Source organism: Balaenoptera ricei, chromosome 12 (assembly GCF_028023285.1).
Source record: "Balaenoptera ricei isolate mBalRic1 chromosome 12, mBalRic1.hap2, whole genome shotgun sequence".
NCBI classification, from domain to species: domain Eukaryota; kingdom Metazoa; phylum Chordata; class Mammalia; order Artiodactyla; family Balaenopteridae; genus Balaenoptera; species Balaenoptera ricei.
This window is the reverse complement of record NC_082650.1, coordinates 25417157-25432149: the sequence shown is the minus strand read 5'-3', so window position 1 is coordinate 25432149 and position 14993 is coordinate 25417157. Positions and strand designations below refer to the sequence as shown.

The 14993-nt window shown below is 35.7% G+C and overlaps 1 protein-coding gene across 10 annotated transcripts in view; it reads right to left on the bottom strand.

Moving 5' to 3' along the window:
* Window positions 1-14993, bottom strand: part of REPS1 (RALBP1 associated Eps domain containing 1) — an 80121-nt gene that overhangs the window by 35157 nt on the left and 29971 nt on the right. For 9 of the 10 annotated variants that reach the window (XM_059941101.1, XM_059941096.1, XM_059941095.1 and 6 more), the window contains exons 2-8: window positions 5573-5696; window positions 3751-3947; window positions 3465-3618; window positions 2782-2906; window positions 2114-2276; window positions 1772-1835; window positions 474-628 (exon numbers count right to left, since the gene is read on the bottom strand). In XM_059941101.1, the coding sequence (XP_059797084.1) occupies window positions 474-628; window positions 1772-1835; window positions 2114-2276; window positions 2782-2906; window positions 3465-3618; window positions 3751-3947; window positions 5573-5696 (982 nt within the window). The remainder of the gene's footprint in view (window positions 1-473; window positions 629-1771; window positions 1836-2113; window positions 2277-2781; window positions 2907-3464; window positions 3619-3750; window positions 3948-5572; window positions 5697-14993) is intronic. The other variant, XM_059941100.1, reaches the window with a different exon arrangement.

Below are 14993 nucleotides of genomic sequence, written 5' to 3'. Positions count from 1 at the left end.
TTCCCAGATTTCTTTAGAGTCTGAAGAAAAGAGGTGGGCTTATTTAAAGGAAAATGCTTGCGGACTGCAGAGGTCTAAGGATAAACCAGGCATTCCCTTCAACAAATCAAGATGCATTAAATGAAAAAATGTTAATGAAGACAGGCTACTTTACCCACTTCAATTTATAATGCAATTAAAGGCAGCAAAGTAACAAGACACTATGAAATGCTCTTCAGATCTCTGCAAGTCACTAGTGTAAGGTGAAATAGTGGCATGTATTCTTTATCTCTTTATTTAAAGTTTACTAAATAAGCCAAGCCATTAATCCAGGTTCAGCCTGTACATCCTATTCTGAGGGCAAATCTACGTGCTTCTGATGAAATGTTTATGCTCTTAAACTAAGTTTTAACGTCCATCTTTATTTTGCTTTTAGAATCAAGTGTTATGTTTATTAAGGCATGCAATCAGGTCTCTTCAGCTCCCAATCTTACCTGCTGAATCTTCCAAATCAATCAGTTTGGGCATTAAGCTTTCAGGGAGTTTTTCCGGTAAGTCGTAGCCATTCTTCCTAGCAACTACCAGATGAAAAGCAGCACAAAACTCATCCAGTGTCAAGGCTCCATCTTTATCAAAGTCTGAGAGTTCCCTAGAAGAAAAACTTATTATTAATATAATCATATTCTGCTTTGATTCTCTTTAGGTCTCAAAAAGAACAGAAATCCTTTCCCAGAAAATAGCAATCTATAATTTTTAAAATTCCATAGATGGAAAGATATGTAATAAAACATATAGCAAACTGTTAACTGTAGGCAGCGGGCAGATGGGTGTTCAAGGAACAATTCTTTAAACTTTTCTGTATGCCTTAAATTCTCATAATAAAATGCTGAAAAAACAGTCCCAATAAATAAAGTCACCAAAAAATGACCCTTAAACCATATGCATTTTTAGTAACAGGATTTAGTTAAAGCTAGGCTTAGTTAGTAAGTCACTGAAATTTTAAAAAACCGTTTTTATTGTTATCAAACTTCTACATGTATGCACTTTAAAGCATCCAATAGAATTACAAGGCTTGATACAAAGAAAGAGCAGCCCCACCCTGATGTCGATTTTCTGGTTGCAGATGCAACCATTTTTTATTCATTACCTTAAACTACATAAATAGCATGCATATATCGCTAGTTCTTGATTTTTCGGTTTTAGGCATTATCTACCTACTTCCTACCATAGCATCCTATGCTTCTAAAAACCTTAATAACAAAATAATTTAGAATGTAATGAAATTCATTGATGTACAGTAGAAATAACATTTGTTTATCCAATAATTGTTTTTAAAAAACAATTTGTGATTGTAATTTGTGTTTTAATGGCTAATTTCAACTACACAGCAGCTATCCTGAGTCTCAGTCTATATTTAAATGGCAGCTAAGCATGTCCTTAAGATCATGCCTTGGTATAGGACTTACTAAACTTGTTAAAAAACAAATGTGATAAACATAACCATGTATGAGCAAACTAGCTTTTATTCCACACATTATGCTTTCAACAAGAAACAGGTGACACAGCTTAAAGAATTTTATAGCACATTTTAAAGAACTACTACAGTGTTATCACTTATTTCTTTTCTAAAGAGTGAGAGAGAAGCTGGCTATTATAAGGCAATACTGAGTTCTTTGAGAATATTCTTGAAAACGTTACTCTAATAGTTTATTTTTTAAAGTTCAAAAATCTACCTGCTATAAACTCCTCTGAAACAACCCACAATACCCAACTAATGATATACCACACTTACCAAATATGAGAAAGTTCAAGAATAGGAAGTTTTGATTTTGTAAAAAACTCTTTAGCTGCAGATCCTGAAATATTAAAACAGTGTTGTTTAATGTTATTCTGAACTTACAGCTCCAAGGATAAAATGTGAGGTAAGAGTCTTAAGACTTTTGTCACTGAGAAAAAGGTAACCTTAACATGTGTACATGTCATGTTTTTGGTTTCCAGCGATTATAAAGTTTTTAGGCAATTTGAGAATTAATTTATCCTTTATCATCTCTGACCAATAAAACCATGTTTTTGAGATTATGAAATTGAGATTGTCCTATCCCATCTAGAAGAACTTCTGTTTTTAACAACTCACCTGGAATAAATCCGTTTAGATCAGGCTGAATGGTTTTAAATTGATTTACATAATACTGTCTTTGTTCATCTGTTATTTTCCAGGGATCGTCATAACTACTGGATTGCCTACGAATTTCATTGGCAGTTGTAGCTGATGCTACAGTTCGTACTGTTGTCTGGTCCTGTAATGAAACATTTTTTCCTCAGTACAGTATCTATCTATATGATTACGTGGACCAAGATTGCTAGGTTACTTATCTTTGAAAGTAAAACTTACTTTTTCTGGATGTTTAAAAAATAAGAAGTCTTCACAAACTCATCAGCAAACCACATATTTGTTATATAGGTTATTAAACGTTTTTGCACAGTGATTATATAAATGTGTAGAACGACAGCAATATGTAAGCAACAGAAAGTTATGTAAAATGTGCTAAGAAAGCCAAGCAAATATATTCCTAGATGCAGAAACCTTTCAAAACTTCACTATGGAATTAGCAAGAAAATCAGCCAAAACTTTCAGTGAAACATTCCAATGAAAACAGACTTGAAGAAAACGCAGAGTTCTGTTTTTGTGTAAAAGAGTGAACTTGCATTTATAAAATTTGCAACAGCAAAACAGGAAAACAATGACTGCAGCAATACTCTGAATGAAGCAAATAAAAACGCAATACCAATAAAATGTCACACCTGGACAGAAGCAGGATGCATGGTTAAAAGAGTACTGGTTGGTGGAGTATCTGCAAAACTGACCCAATTTTCTTGAGGTGGAGGTGGAGAATGCCCTGACCATACTGCATCACCAGCAGAAGAACCTAAAAGCAGAATGGGTAAACATGCTGACTCATTTTTGGAGAAAAAAAATAAAGTTACCAGGTTTTTAATGATAACAAATCACCACACACATATAAAAGTTTTCTTTTTAATGCTAACTTTGAAGAAATGTTAACAATTTCCAAAACGGAATCTTTTCTGTCAATTTAAAATTATACCTCGTTTGGTACAACCAATTTATTGCTGTAATAAGCAATATAGCAGCAGAATCATTTTTACAACAAAGTGTACTTCCCTTCACTAATATAATCTATACCTGGGAATACATCCCTAGGAATATTTATTTTTTCATTTTACCCTTCAGAGAATCTGATACCGATAAACTTTTGTCTAAGCATCATAGATATAAATAAATGCAATTGCCACTCTTCAAAGTGATATATCTACTTAGAAACTTTCACAGTTGGCTTTTGCTTCTCTTTAAGGCACTTAACGTATAATTAAAAATTGACTTGGAGGCAACTCTTAAAGGAACACTATCAAGTTTTCTTCAATTTACAACCCTTAATAAATGTTACTTTAAAAAAATTTCTAAATACCTGATTGTGCTTCACCAAAGGGAGACCAAAATGGCCCAGGTCCTGCAAGAGGCCTCTCACTGTTTCCTCCACTGGGATGGCGGCTGTGCTTCCTCCATGTGTGTGGAGAAGTTGGTGGAGACTGCTGTGGCGAAACTACTGGGGATACAGGTTCCTAGAAAGAACATCATTACTTTAAAATTTAAATTTTAAGGTAACATTTTCATTACTAAGGTACTCAATACATGTTTCAGTGTATGCATTCGCACAGGACATCAACTGATAGCATTTACACGCACGTGCTTACCTGCTGATCTGCAGATGTACGAGGCTGGACAGTATCATGGCTTGTGGATCCCTTTTTCACTTGCCCCCTGCCCGGTGGTGGGGGAATTACACCAGAATAAGACCCTTGATTTTCAGAATCTGAAGAATATGAGGCTGCATGACGAGATTCCTGTTCATTCTTTGAAGCAACAAATCTTGGCAGAGGAAGGTCCTTTACTGTTAACCACAAAAATAATTATTACTTCAAAATAAAAAAGGGTATACACATGAAAAACTGAAATAAGAGATGAATTTGACATTAGAAAGAATTTTTGCAAAAACTGATACAGAAACAACAGACACTAAATGTTTATCTCTACAAAATTCAGATCATCTCCCTTAGATTGTTTAGGGAAACTCTAACCTAGAAAGAAGTAGTAACACCAAACTGCCCTTAAGGAGTTAAGCTGTATTAAATGTTCATTGCATGTCTGGCCCTATGCTTGTACTTTGTATCTATCTCGTCTCATAACCATATCAACCCCATTTTACAGAGAAAGAAACTGAGACTCCAAGATGCCAAGGTCACTGACAGTTAGGATTTGCACCCAGGTGAGTCGGACCCCGAAGCCTAGGCTGTTTCTACTCACACTGGTTCCCTAAAGGAAGATGTTAGAGCTCTAAGCAAAATAAGAATATGTCACTAAGTTTGAGACTAGATTAATCTAGACATTTTCATTGCAGAAATTCCTGAAAACATCTTACTGTTCACCTACCAAGGACACAGAACAAGGCGTTAGTTATACCCACCCACTTTAGTCTAGCTTATGACACTCCTACAGGCAAATATTCTACATTCAATTTTAAATACAGAAGAGGATAAAAGACTGAGAATTTCTCTGCACACTTTTAGACTAGAACAATACAGCAGCAGAACCATTCTTAGAAGAAAGTGTACTTCCCTCCACCATGATTACCAGAATTTCTCTTTAGTATCTCCACATTAAGAAGAGAAAACATTGTTTATTCAGCATTTATGTAAAGGAATTCAAAATTACCTGAAAAGAATGTAAACTCTTAACTCTAGAACAATGATATGTGGCAAACCAGAGCTCCACAATGAAAACCTCTGGATGACTAATAACCTGAGCTGGTACTTAAAACTATGTTATAAAAATTCTAACATCAGAGAAAACCTCAAGTTTTCTCTTGCCCGCCTTTCCTATGAAAACCAAAGAACTCTGCATTTAAGTGCCTACCTTTATAGAATTTCCATCTACTTAGGCATCAATGAGCCTCCAAATAACAGAAAAACAAATTATCCTAGGTGACATTTGTAAGGTGGTTAGATGCTTGCATTTGGGTTTTAGTCTGCCAATATTTTTAATACTGTGTCTGTCAAAGTTTTGGTTAACTTATTCTTTCTAATTTCAAATGTAGCTTTCATGGCTTTTCCAAACAGGAAAACACAAAGTATAATGTTGTTTTATACTTAGTTAGTAGAAAAGAATATAAGGAAAGCATATATGAAGATGGGCACTATAATTCATCATTTACCTTGATAAAATTATTCATCTAAATTCTAAGCAATTTTTAGTAAATTAATTTTTTAAAATCACCACTTTAACAGTTTTTATATTACCATCAAATGTGTATGAAGTACATATATGCCATAACAGAGTTAAGATAGACATATTTTTCTAATATTAACAAACGAAAAGTGCATGGTAGTAAAAGTTATGACACTAACTCAATGTCACAAATGCCAATGAAACATCAGAAAGACCCAACAGTTCTGACTTTACTTCATTTGTGATTAGAAGTTCATTTTCATTTCAGTTACTAATATATTCCATATTTACCTGTATTTATACTTTCCACCCTTAAAGGGAAGCCAGACTGGGCAACAGCTACAAGTTTCAAAGCAATATAGAACTGACTTCTTCCAAAATAACCAAGTCTAGTTGCACCACAAAGCTCCATAATCTATAAAAGAACACAATGTTAACATTAAGAATTATGACAATAATTCTCCACATAAGCAGCTATCTAACTTCTGTTTATAACTTCTCCAAAATACATAGCTGACATATGGTATATTACTCTCAACTTACAACCAGCTTCCTCAAGTTTCAGGTTTAAATGTTTGAAAATAAAAAGGCACTGACCTTACAATAAGAGGGTTGTCATTCTCCTACGTATTAAAATTCATGTGATAAGCAACTACATTTTATTAAGAATCATATCTTTTAGAAACAAATGACCATCTACTCTTCTTCATAAACACTGTGCATACAATAGGGCCAAAAGTTTCTGCAACTCATAGATTATTAAGCAGCCATTTAAAGTAAGTCCTAAAATGACATACTAAGTGGGAAAAGGCAGGATGCATAATTTTAACTACATAAACACAACTTTTAAAACAACCAGATATATAAAAATTCTACCAACAAATTTGTTAGGTGAGATTAACAGTATGGTTTTTTTCCCTCTTATTTTCCAGATTATATTTAACGTAGTTATATTACTTTTCTTTAAAACAACAATTTCTGTTTCTCGACTGGCTACTATAAGTATCAGACTAGAAAAGAGAATTTTAAGTTACAAGATTAAATTATAATCCCAAAAGCTGGAGTAACATCTACTACAACAGACATCATAAAGTAATCTTAAAACAAGCACTAAGTATCCTTGTCTCAGCTTCTCAAAAAATTCAACTTCTTGTACAAAGGGAACATATTTTGTCTATTTTCTTTTTCCCAAAACACTCAAAGGAAGATTAAGGTACCTGAGATGCTGTGGTACTAAATCAGAAGTATTTACTAGAATTGCAAAGAAGCACCTAGCAATGGTTCAGCAACATATCACAGTAACAATAACCATTTGTGTACTTGCACAAGGAAAAAAGACAGTCATTTTTGTTGTGAATAATCAGCACAGGAGGAAGCTGCTGTTGTGCCACTAAGGGGCATCACTTCTGTGTAAATTTTAAAGGGCAAGGAGGATAAAGGGGCAGGTTTACATTAAGGGAACTATGAGGAAAAGGAGGGCGAGAGTTAAGAATAGAAGAGCACACAGCCTTACAGCCTATGCAGGCACTGTGTTATGGTTATTGTGCCCACTTGGAACCCCTTACGGGATCATTTCACATCTTAGATTACTTTGGCTTATAAACCAAAGCGTCTAAAATATTCCAGGTAAATGCCAGATAAATAACGGGAAGACCTAAAAGGAGATCACCTGTAGTTTCTTTATCCTTGTTACATCCGTTTCAGGTGCCTGTGGGACTTTCAGGGGGAGTTACCCGGGGAACAGTTAGAAACACAGAGGTAGTGTTCAGAAGGGAGCACGTTGAGGAGATATGCTCCACAGATGGGAAGCAGACAGGAGGTGATGACTGAAGTTGGGGGAGTAAATGAGACTGCCAGCAAGCCCAGAGCAATGAAAGGAAACCTAACAGGCAGGTATAAAAAGGACCCTATGAAAGAGATAGTGGGAAAAAGTACCAGCAGGAAGTGGGAAACCAAGGGTGGGAAGAGGCTTTGGAAGGTGGGAGCAAGCCTTAAAACAAACAATCATTGCACATACAGGTTTAGGTACAGGGTGTTCAAGATGAAAACCAATGTGAACTCACCACAAGAACAGATAAAAATTAATTATGGAATAGCCATATAATGAGAAAAATATGTAGCCTTTAAAACTCACTTATAGCATTAATGTTATGAAAACAAAAAGCAGAACACAAAGCAGTGTATACATAAGCATAACCCAATTCTATTAAGATATGTACATATAAGAGGTAGTGAATATGCCAGCGTTTATTTCTGGGTGCTGAGATTAAGGGATATTTCTATGTTTTCTTTACATGAGACTGTATTTACTACCCAAAATATATAATATCATTTAATCAGAAAAACGATAAATATTGATAATTTCTAAAAAGGAGAAATAGTGGGATCCAATAAAAAAAAAGGGGGGGGGAATGTACTCTATGTTTTGCAATTAGGTTTTTGCTGCTCGAGCAGTTATCGAGACGCGGTAGGGTAAAATCTAGTTTGCAATGGGTTAAGGAATAAACAGGAGGAATTTAAGTAGAAAGACAGGTACAAAACAGGTTAAGATATTTGGCTTTGAAAGAAAGTAAGTTTACAAGGGTGATTTTGCTTCTCTTAAGTCTCTGAGCTAGTCAGCAGAACAGGCACTAGAAATCAGGTCTTTTGATTACAAACCCAAAGCTCTTCCCAGGACGTGGGGTGGAAATGGGGTGGGATGGGGTAGAAGAGACAGGAGAAATACTATCTTTCTATTGTATCAGACATAACAAAATCTTAAGAGCCTGTATGCCAAGCTGCCACCTCAGGACTCGAGAAAGATGTTTTGAAAGAGGAGATAAAGGAATCAAAGGCAATATATGCAACTATTCCTCTACAACTGATCCTGGCTGCATCACTTAAAAACCTCACTTTGCGGCCCAAGTCAGGCATGTGTGTCACTGTGTGTCTCTCCAAGCTACCCCTACTGCAGAGGCCATAAGCCCACGAACACAGGAAAGAAGGAAAGGAGCTATGACACACAAATTTACAAAAATAATTCCTGATGAAGTAGTCTAAAGAAGTCTATCAAGAAGAAAATAGACTAAATTACCAAGAAGTCTAAATTACCATCACAATCTTGTGAATTAGACAAAATTTGTCTCTAAAGAAATGCTTGGAATAAACTCCTAGAAGCAGACCTGCTAGACCAAAGTATACATATGTTTAAAAATTAGCTATAGCCAATTGCCTTTCAAAAAGGTTACCAAAATTTATTCTCTCACTGTCAATATGAGAGTGTTTCTCATCTTTTTCACCTCACCTTTTTCTCCAGTAACTTATTTATTTCTGACCCCCTGTGTTACACAGTTCTACACAGAACCTGGACCTGTAACATTCTTTTTTAATTACTTTAGCCTTATAATATTTAAATACCTGATAGGGTTAGCCCAGCCTTCACTTTTTGTTCTTGTTTAGAATTTTCTTTGCTGTTCTCACGTTACTTAATCTTTCAAATAATCTTTAGAATCATTTATTGAAATAAATTGAGACTTTAATTGGGACAGCAATTCATGTACAGTCTGGTTCCTAACTTTAACAAGACCACTTCAGTGTTTTATTATTAAGGGCGATCCTGGCTAACACTCTGCAACACCTTTGTTAAGAAACTATTCAGCTAGTTCCACTATTCTAACAGTTTTGCTTTGGGCTTTATATTTTAAAAAAACACAGATAGATGTTAGTTTTATTGTGTGCATTTGGGGGCAGAAACTAAAAGATGATAATTTTTCCCTTTGGTCTTATTAATAGTTCTATTAATAGAGTTCCTAACATCAAACAATCCTTTGATCCCTGAAATGAATTCCATTTAGTCATGGTGCATTACTTTCTCAAATAATATTTATATAAAATTTTAACCATAATCTTAAAATGATTAAGCTTTTTAAAAAAAGCTATACCTGAAAGGTTTGGAACTGGTGTTATGTTGGCTTTGTAAACACAACTAGCAAGCTTTACTTTTTTCTTGCTTTAAATAGATTAGGAATTTCATGATCCTTAAAGATTTGGAAGAAAATTCACCTATGGCACCGGGTAGGCAATATCTCTGATATATTTCTCTGTTTCTTCCAAGTTATTTGGAATAAAGTAGGTTTTCTATCTATAAAATATTTGATAATTTCCTAGAAAACTATTTATTGCCTCTAAATTTTGAAATTTATTATTAGTTCAGCATTATTCAAAGTAGCCTCACTCTTTTAATTGCCTCTTTATGGTAATTTTCCCTTATTCTAAATCATGTGTATTTGTGTGCAAGCTCACACAGTTGCCTGATCGTGAGAACTACTTAAAGCCCTTCTTAGGATACAGATTCCCAGATCTCTTCCAATAGATTCTAACTCACCTAGGAAACCCAGGGCCAGTGAGTGGTTGCTGGTATACTATTGATAGCCACTACAAACAATTAAGCTTTATTTTCTTAACATTATAAAATTTATATGCTCATGGTAAAATAAATATAACAGTACTTGGGATATAGAATTAAAAGTTCTTACAATACTCATCAAAAGTAACCATTCTTTTATGTTTTTCCAATTTTTACTACATATATACAAACATATGACCACACATACTTCACACACACTTTTTATACATGTAGGGTCATACTATATATGATTTTTTCCATATAATATTACTCAAAGGTCTTTTTATATCAGCATATATAGGTCTCTCTCATTTTTTTACACAGCATTCTATTGCCTGGATATTCCTATTACAAATTAATCGACCCCTTACTGATGAACATTCAGGATTTTCCAGTTTTCTATTACAAATAATGCCATAAACATTCATGTGCACATATCTTTGTATACTTGTACAACTGTAGAACAAATTTCTAGAAATGGAATATGCTTTAAAATGTAACACAGTCAAGTACTATTAACTCTGAATGACTGTAACATCTTACTGACAGGCACAGAATCCTGGCTGCCTGTTCTGAGACGAGAGGGAGGAACGGGGTGGGGGGGAGAGAGCGAGAGAGGTGTCAAAGTTTTCATTACTTTTATTGGATTCAAAAAGGAATACTAGCCTTAAATAAATAGCATCAATTTCTTTTCTAAATGCTCTGTTTAATAATATTTACGAAAAAGCCACTAACTTCTAGGAAGAAAAGATAAACTAGATTGTAGTTCACTTTAATACCTATAGAGATTACTGTGGTTGGGGAATCATTCTGTATCATTTATACAGTATTTGAGCAAGTTATGTAACTTTAATGTGCCTCAGTTTCCTCATATGTAAACTGGGGAAAAGAATATACTACTTCATATGTTGCTGTGAAGATTCAATGAGACTGTACTTAATAGAGCACTTACAACAGTGTCTGGTCCACAAATATCATTATTATCACTTTTTATTTACTACCTGATCATAATGTACTTTAGTCAGGGACTTCAGAAACTAAATCATTCCTGAAAACCACATTTTCTTGAGAGCTGAGAACTAATGCCTTTAAGCACCAAAGTGGGTTTTATTATAACTTTTGATGAAAAGTCTTCTAAAAGATGGGATGTTCTCATGCCTTCACAAGTATTTTGAACTTCTGGTTTAAGACAATACACTGAGTACAGGAACTTACCTCCTCTCCTTTCAGGAGTCTTATTAAAATGATAGTAAGGGAACGCATTAAAAATAAATAAGAGGGAAAGGGGAACAATAAACTGACAGGAAATTTAAGTAAATTTTAGCAATTAGAAAGCAGATGGAGTCATGCCAAATGAAGTAGGGTAGAAGAAATCAGTGCCAAGAATATCCATGGAGAAGAATCAATTTGGCCTGCAAAATGCAGGGACTCACCCAGACATGCTAGGTATGACTGAGAGTGAGACTGGGCCAGAGATGAAGCTCCCTATACCTACAGTTGCTCACAGAATATTAGCAACTAGACTTTACCCTCCAAGTGAAAACAAACAAAAGACTAAAAAATGAAATGTCAGGGAAGTACTAGGACAGCTGATGTAGATAGGAGTTGTTGCCCCAGAGAAAAGCTTCTGTTTCTAGCATTTAGCAACTCAACTAAGAGCAGAATCTGACCCACTCCTCCTAAAGTGAGGCAGCCTTTTGAGGTGTTATGCCCAAGTACACAGAGCTCAGTTTTTCTACTGCCTCAAAGATCAACAAGCAACTGAAGAAAGCCTACAAAATGGAAGAGAACTGCCAAATTTACAAATGGGAGAAAACAAACAAACAAACCCTGAGACATAATTCATGGAAGAAAGAGCACTTAAAAATATTCTAGTGAGTATCCTCTGACAGATTTAAGATAATACTGTCTCACCCACAAAAAAAGAACAGGATACTATGAAAAAGGAACGATCAGAGAATAAGAGGTATGGAAATACAGCCAGTCCCTTGGTATCCACAAGGGACTGGTTCCAGGACCTGCCAGGGATACCAAAATCCTAGGATGCTTCAAGTCCTGGTAGCTGGCCCTCTGTATCCACAACTCTGCATCTGTAGATGAGGAACCCACAGGTACCAAGGGCCGACTGTATATTTGTTGGAAAAAATCTGCATGTTACTAGACTTGCACAGTTAAAACCCATGTTGTTCAAGGGTCAACTGTATACAAAGTTCAGTAAAAATACTAGAAGATTAAAAATAAAATTTCTCAGGCTTCTCTGGTGGCGCAGTGGTTGAGAATCTGCCTGCCAATGCAGGAGACACGGGTTCGAGCTCTGGTCTGGGAAGATCCCACATGTCACGGAGCAACTAGGCCCGTGAGCCACAATTACTGAGCCTGAGCGTCTGGAGCCTGTACTCTGCAACAAGAGAGGTCGCGATAGTGAGAGGCCTGCGCACCGCGATGAAGAGTGGCCCCCGCTTGCCGCAACTGGAGAAAGCCCTCATACAGAAACGGAGACCCAACACAGCCATAAATAAATAAATAAATAAATAAATAATAAATTTTAAAAAAATAAAAATAAAATTTCTCCAGAAGTAGGAAGGGGAAAGCTGAATTAGAAAATATAAGAAAAGAAACAAAGATTAATCTAGATGGGCCAAATTTTTATTAAAATGAGGTCTACAAACAATACACGGAAAGGAGAAGAGTGATAATGCACAAGAGATTTACCCCAAAGCTAAAGGACAGAAGTTGTCTGAGTACTCAACACAATGGGTTAAAGAATTCCTAAACACATTATTACTGTGGAACTTCAGAACAGCAAGGATAAAACAAAGATCCTAAGAGTAGCCAGAATAGGTGCAGGGGAGGGCGATAAGGAAGACAGGTACCGATCACTTAAGAAAAAACACTAACTGGACTGGAATCAGACTTCTCATTGATAACACTGAATATCAGAAAACAATAAAGCAACATTCTCAAAGTTCTAAGAAAAATTATTTACAACCTAGAATTCCGTATCCGAATTAGCATCAAGATGATAACAAGAAGAGACACTTTCCTAGACGCAGAAATTTTAAAAAGTTTATCTCCTATGAACTCTTTCTTGGGAAAATGATGTTATTTAGCAAAATCTGGAGACAGAGGATCCAGGAAAAAGTAGATACACACCAAGAAAGCAGAGAAATAAAGTTGCAGGAAAACAGCTATGCAACTGGGCGAAGGAGCAACCAGTTCAGATAGAGTAAACTGACAGAAGGCTCCAGGAGGAAAATTTCAGAAAAAGTAAAGGGGAAGGAATGGATATGAAGGCAAACAGTGCAAGGAAAAAAAAAAGAAAGGCAGTTGAGAAAGTATCAGAATGGAATCATAGTACAATGCCTGGATCTGCAGAAAAAATATTTATATCATCATAATGTAAATACTTTTTTACTTTGAATTTTTACACGCTAAAGTCAATCTAAAGTCAAAACAGTAAACAATTAAGAATTATGGTTCTAGAACAAGGTGCAAATGTTATCAATATTAAATATGTACAAGTAGAGCTAACAAGTTGAGAGGGGGAAGGATAAGAAGGTGAAGGGAGAAAGGCATGGGCTTCTGGTTTCTGGTCTAGCTGAACAAACCTAAAAAATCAAGAACTCTTCTTAGATCTGTAAGAGAACAGAGGTCATACAGCAAACTGCTGCCCCCAAACTGGAGACCAACAGAAAGCAAATACAGAGAATCACAACTTACTGGAAGAGAAACCCATCAACATCAACTTCCTCAAAACCAGTGCCAAGGAAGGGAAGAATAAGCTATAATTGATGAATTGCTGTAGGCTCAGTGTGCACAAGTCTGAGAGAGAAAACTACAGGGCGCCCTTGTCACAGAGGGGCTTTACCTCCAGGAGAAACCTCTACCAGGTTCTCACAGAGAATATGGGAGAAAAACCCCTTTGTGCTTCTGGCAGGGGGAGGGGAAAAGAAGCCATCTTGAAACCCACCAGAGCATTCTGGTCTTAACAAGGCCTGGCTTCAGGAGAAAATATTTAACCAGAGCCCAACCTGCCCAGTAATTATCAGAGCCTAACTAACCTGGGAGAAGGGAAATGCCATTCTACCCATCCTGTCCCACCTAAGGGGGGTAACAGGGATATGGGTGGGACGGAGAAGCAACTGTGAAGTTCACAGTTCAGAGGCAGAGGTTCACTGAAAGACTGAGACATAATCATAAGACTATAGAATGCTTCGCCTCCTCCCATACCTTACCACCACATTACTAAAGATGTATTTATGGTATCATTAACCCAGTACATCATGTCAGGCTATCAAGAAAAAAAAATTACAAGACATACTAAAAGGCAAAAAAAAAAATAAAAAAATAAAAAAATAAAAAAAATCACACTTTGAAGAAGCAAAGCAAGCATGAGAAACAAACTCAGATATGGCAGTGATGCTGGAATTATCAGGCCAGGAATTTAAAACAACTATGATTAATATGTGAAGGGCTCTAATGCATAAAGTAGACAGCATACAAGAACAGAATAGGCAATATAAGCAGAGAAATGGAAATCCTAAGAAACCACCCCCCCCAAAAAAAAAGCTAGATATCTAAAACACTATAAAACAAAGAATGCCTTTGATGGGCTTATTAGCAGACTGGACATGGCTGAGGAAATAATCTTCGAGCTTGAGGATCTCAGTAAGACCTCTAAAACTAAGAGAGGAAAAAACAGAACAGAATATTTGAAAACTGTGGGACAACTACAAAAGGTATGACATACATGTAATAAGACGACAAAGAGAATAAAGAGAAAAAGAACAGAAGATTTACTTGAAACAATAATGACTAAAAGTTTCCCCCAAATTTATGCCAGAAACGGAACCACTGATCCAGTAAGCTAAGAGAACACAAAGCAGGATGAATGCCCAAAAAAGTACACCTAGTCCCTTTACAAAAATTAACTCAAAATGGATCACAGATCTAAATGTAAAGCATAAAATTATAAAACTCCTGGAAGATAACATATGTATTCGGGGTCCTTAAGAAAAAGTGGGGTTTTTTTCCTTTCATCTAATGGAATAACACTATTAAAGAGTTTTTGTTTTGTTTTGTTCTTAATGATTTGTGACTTTTTCCTTTTTGCCAAGATAGCATTTTTGCTCTATCAGCAGCCTTTCTAGTCGTTGCCTTTCTACCTTGTATGCCATGGCTTAGAAAAGGAATCAACCTTTTAATACTGTAGAAAACAAGAATAAATAGTTCTTTAGTAATAACTCGAAGAGCTCTCCGATGAGCAAAAAGTACACAAGCATCATTTTTTACTTCTGATACACAAAATACGGAGGTGTTGGGGAAGAG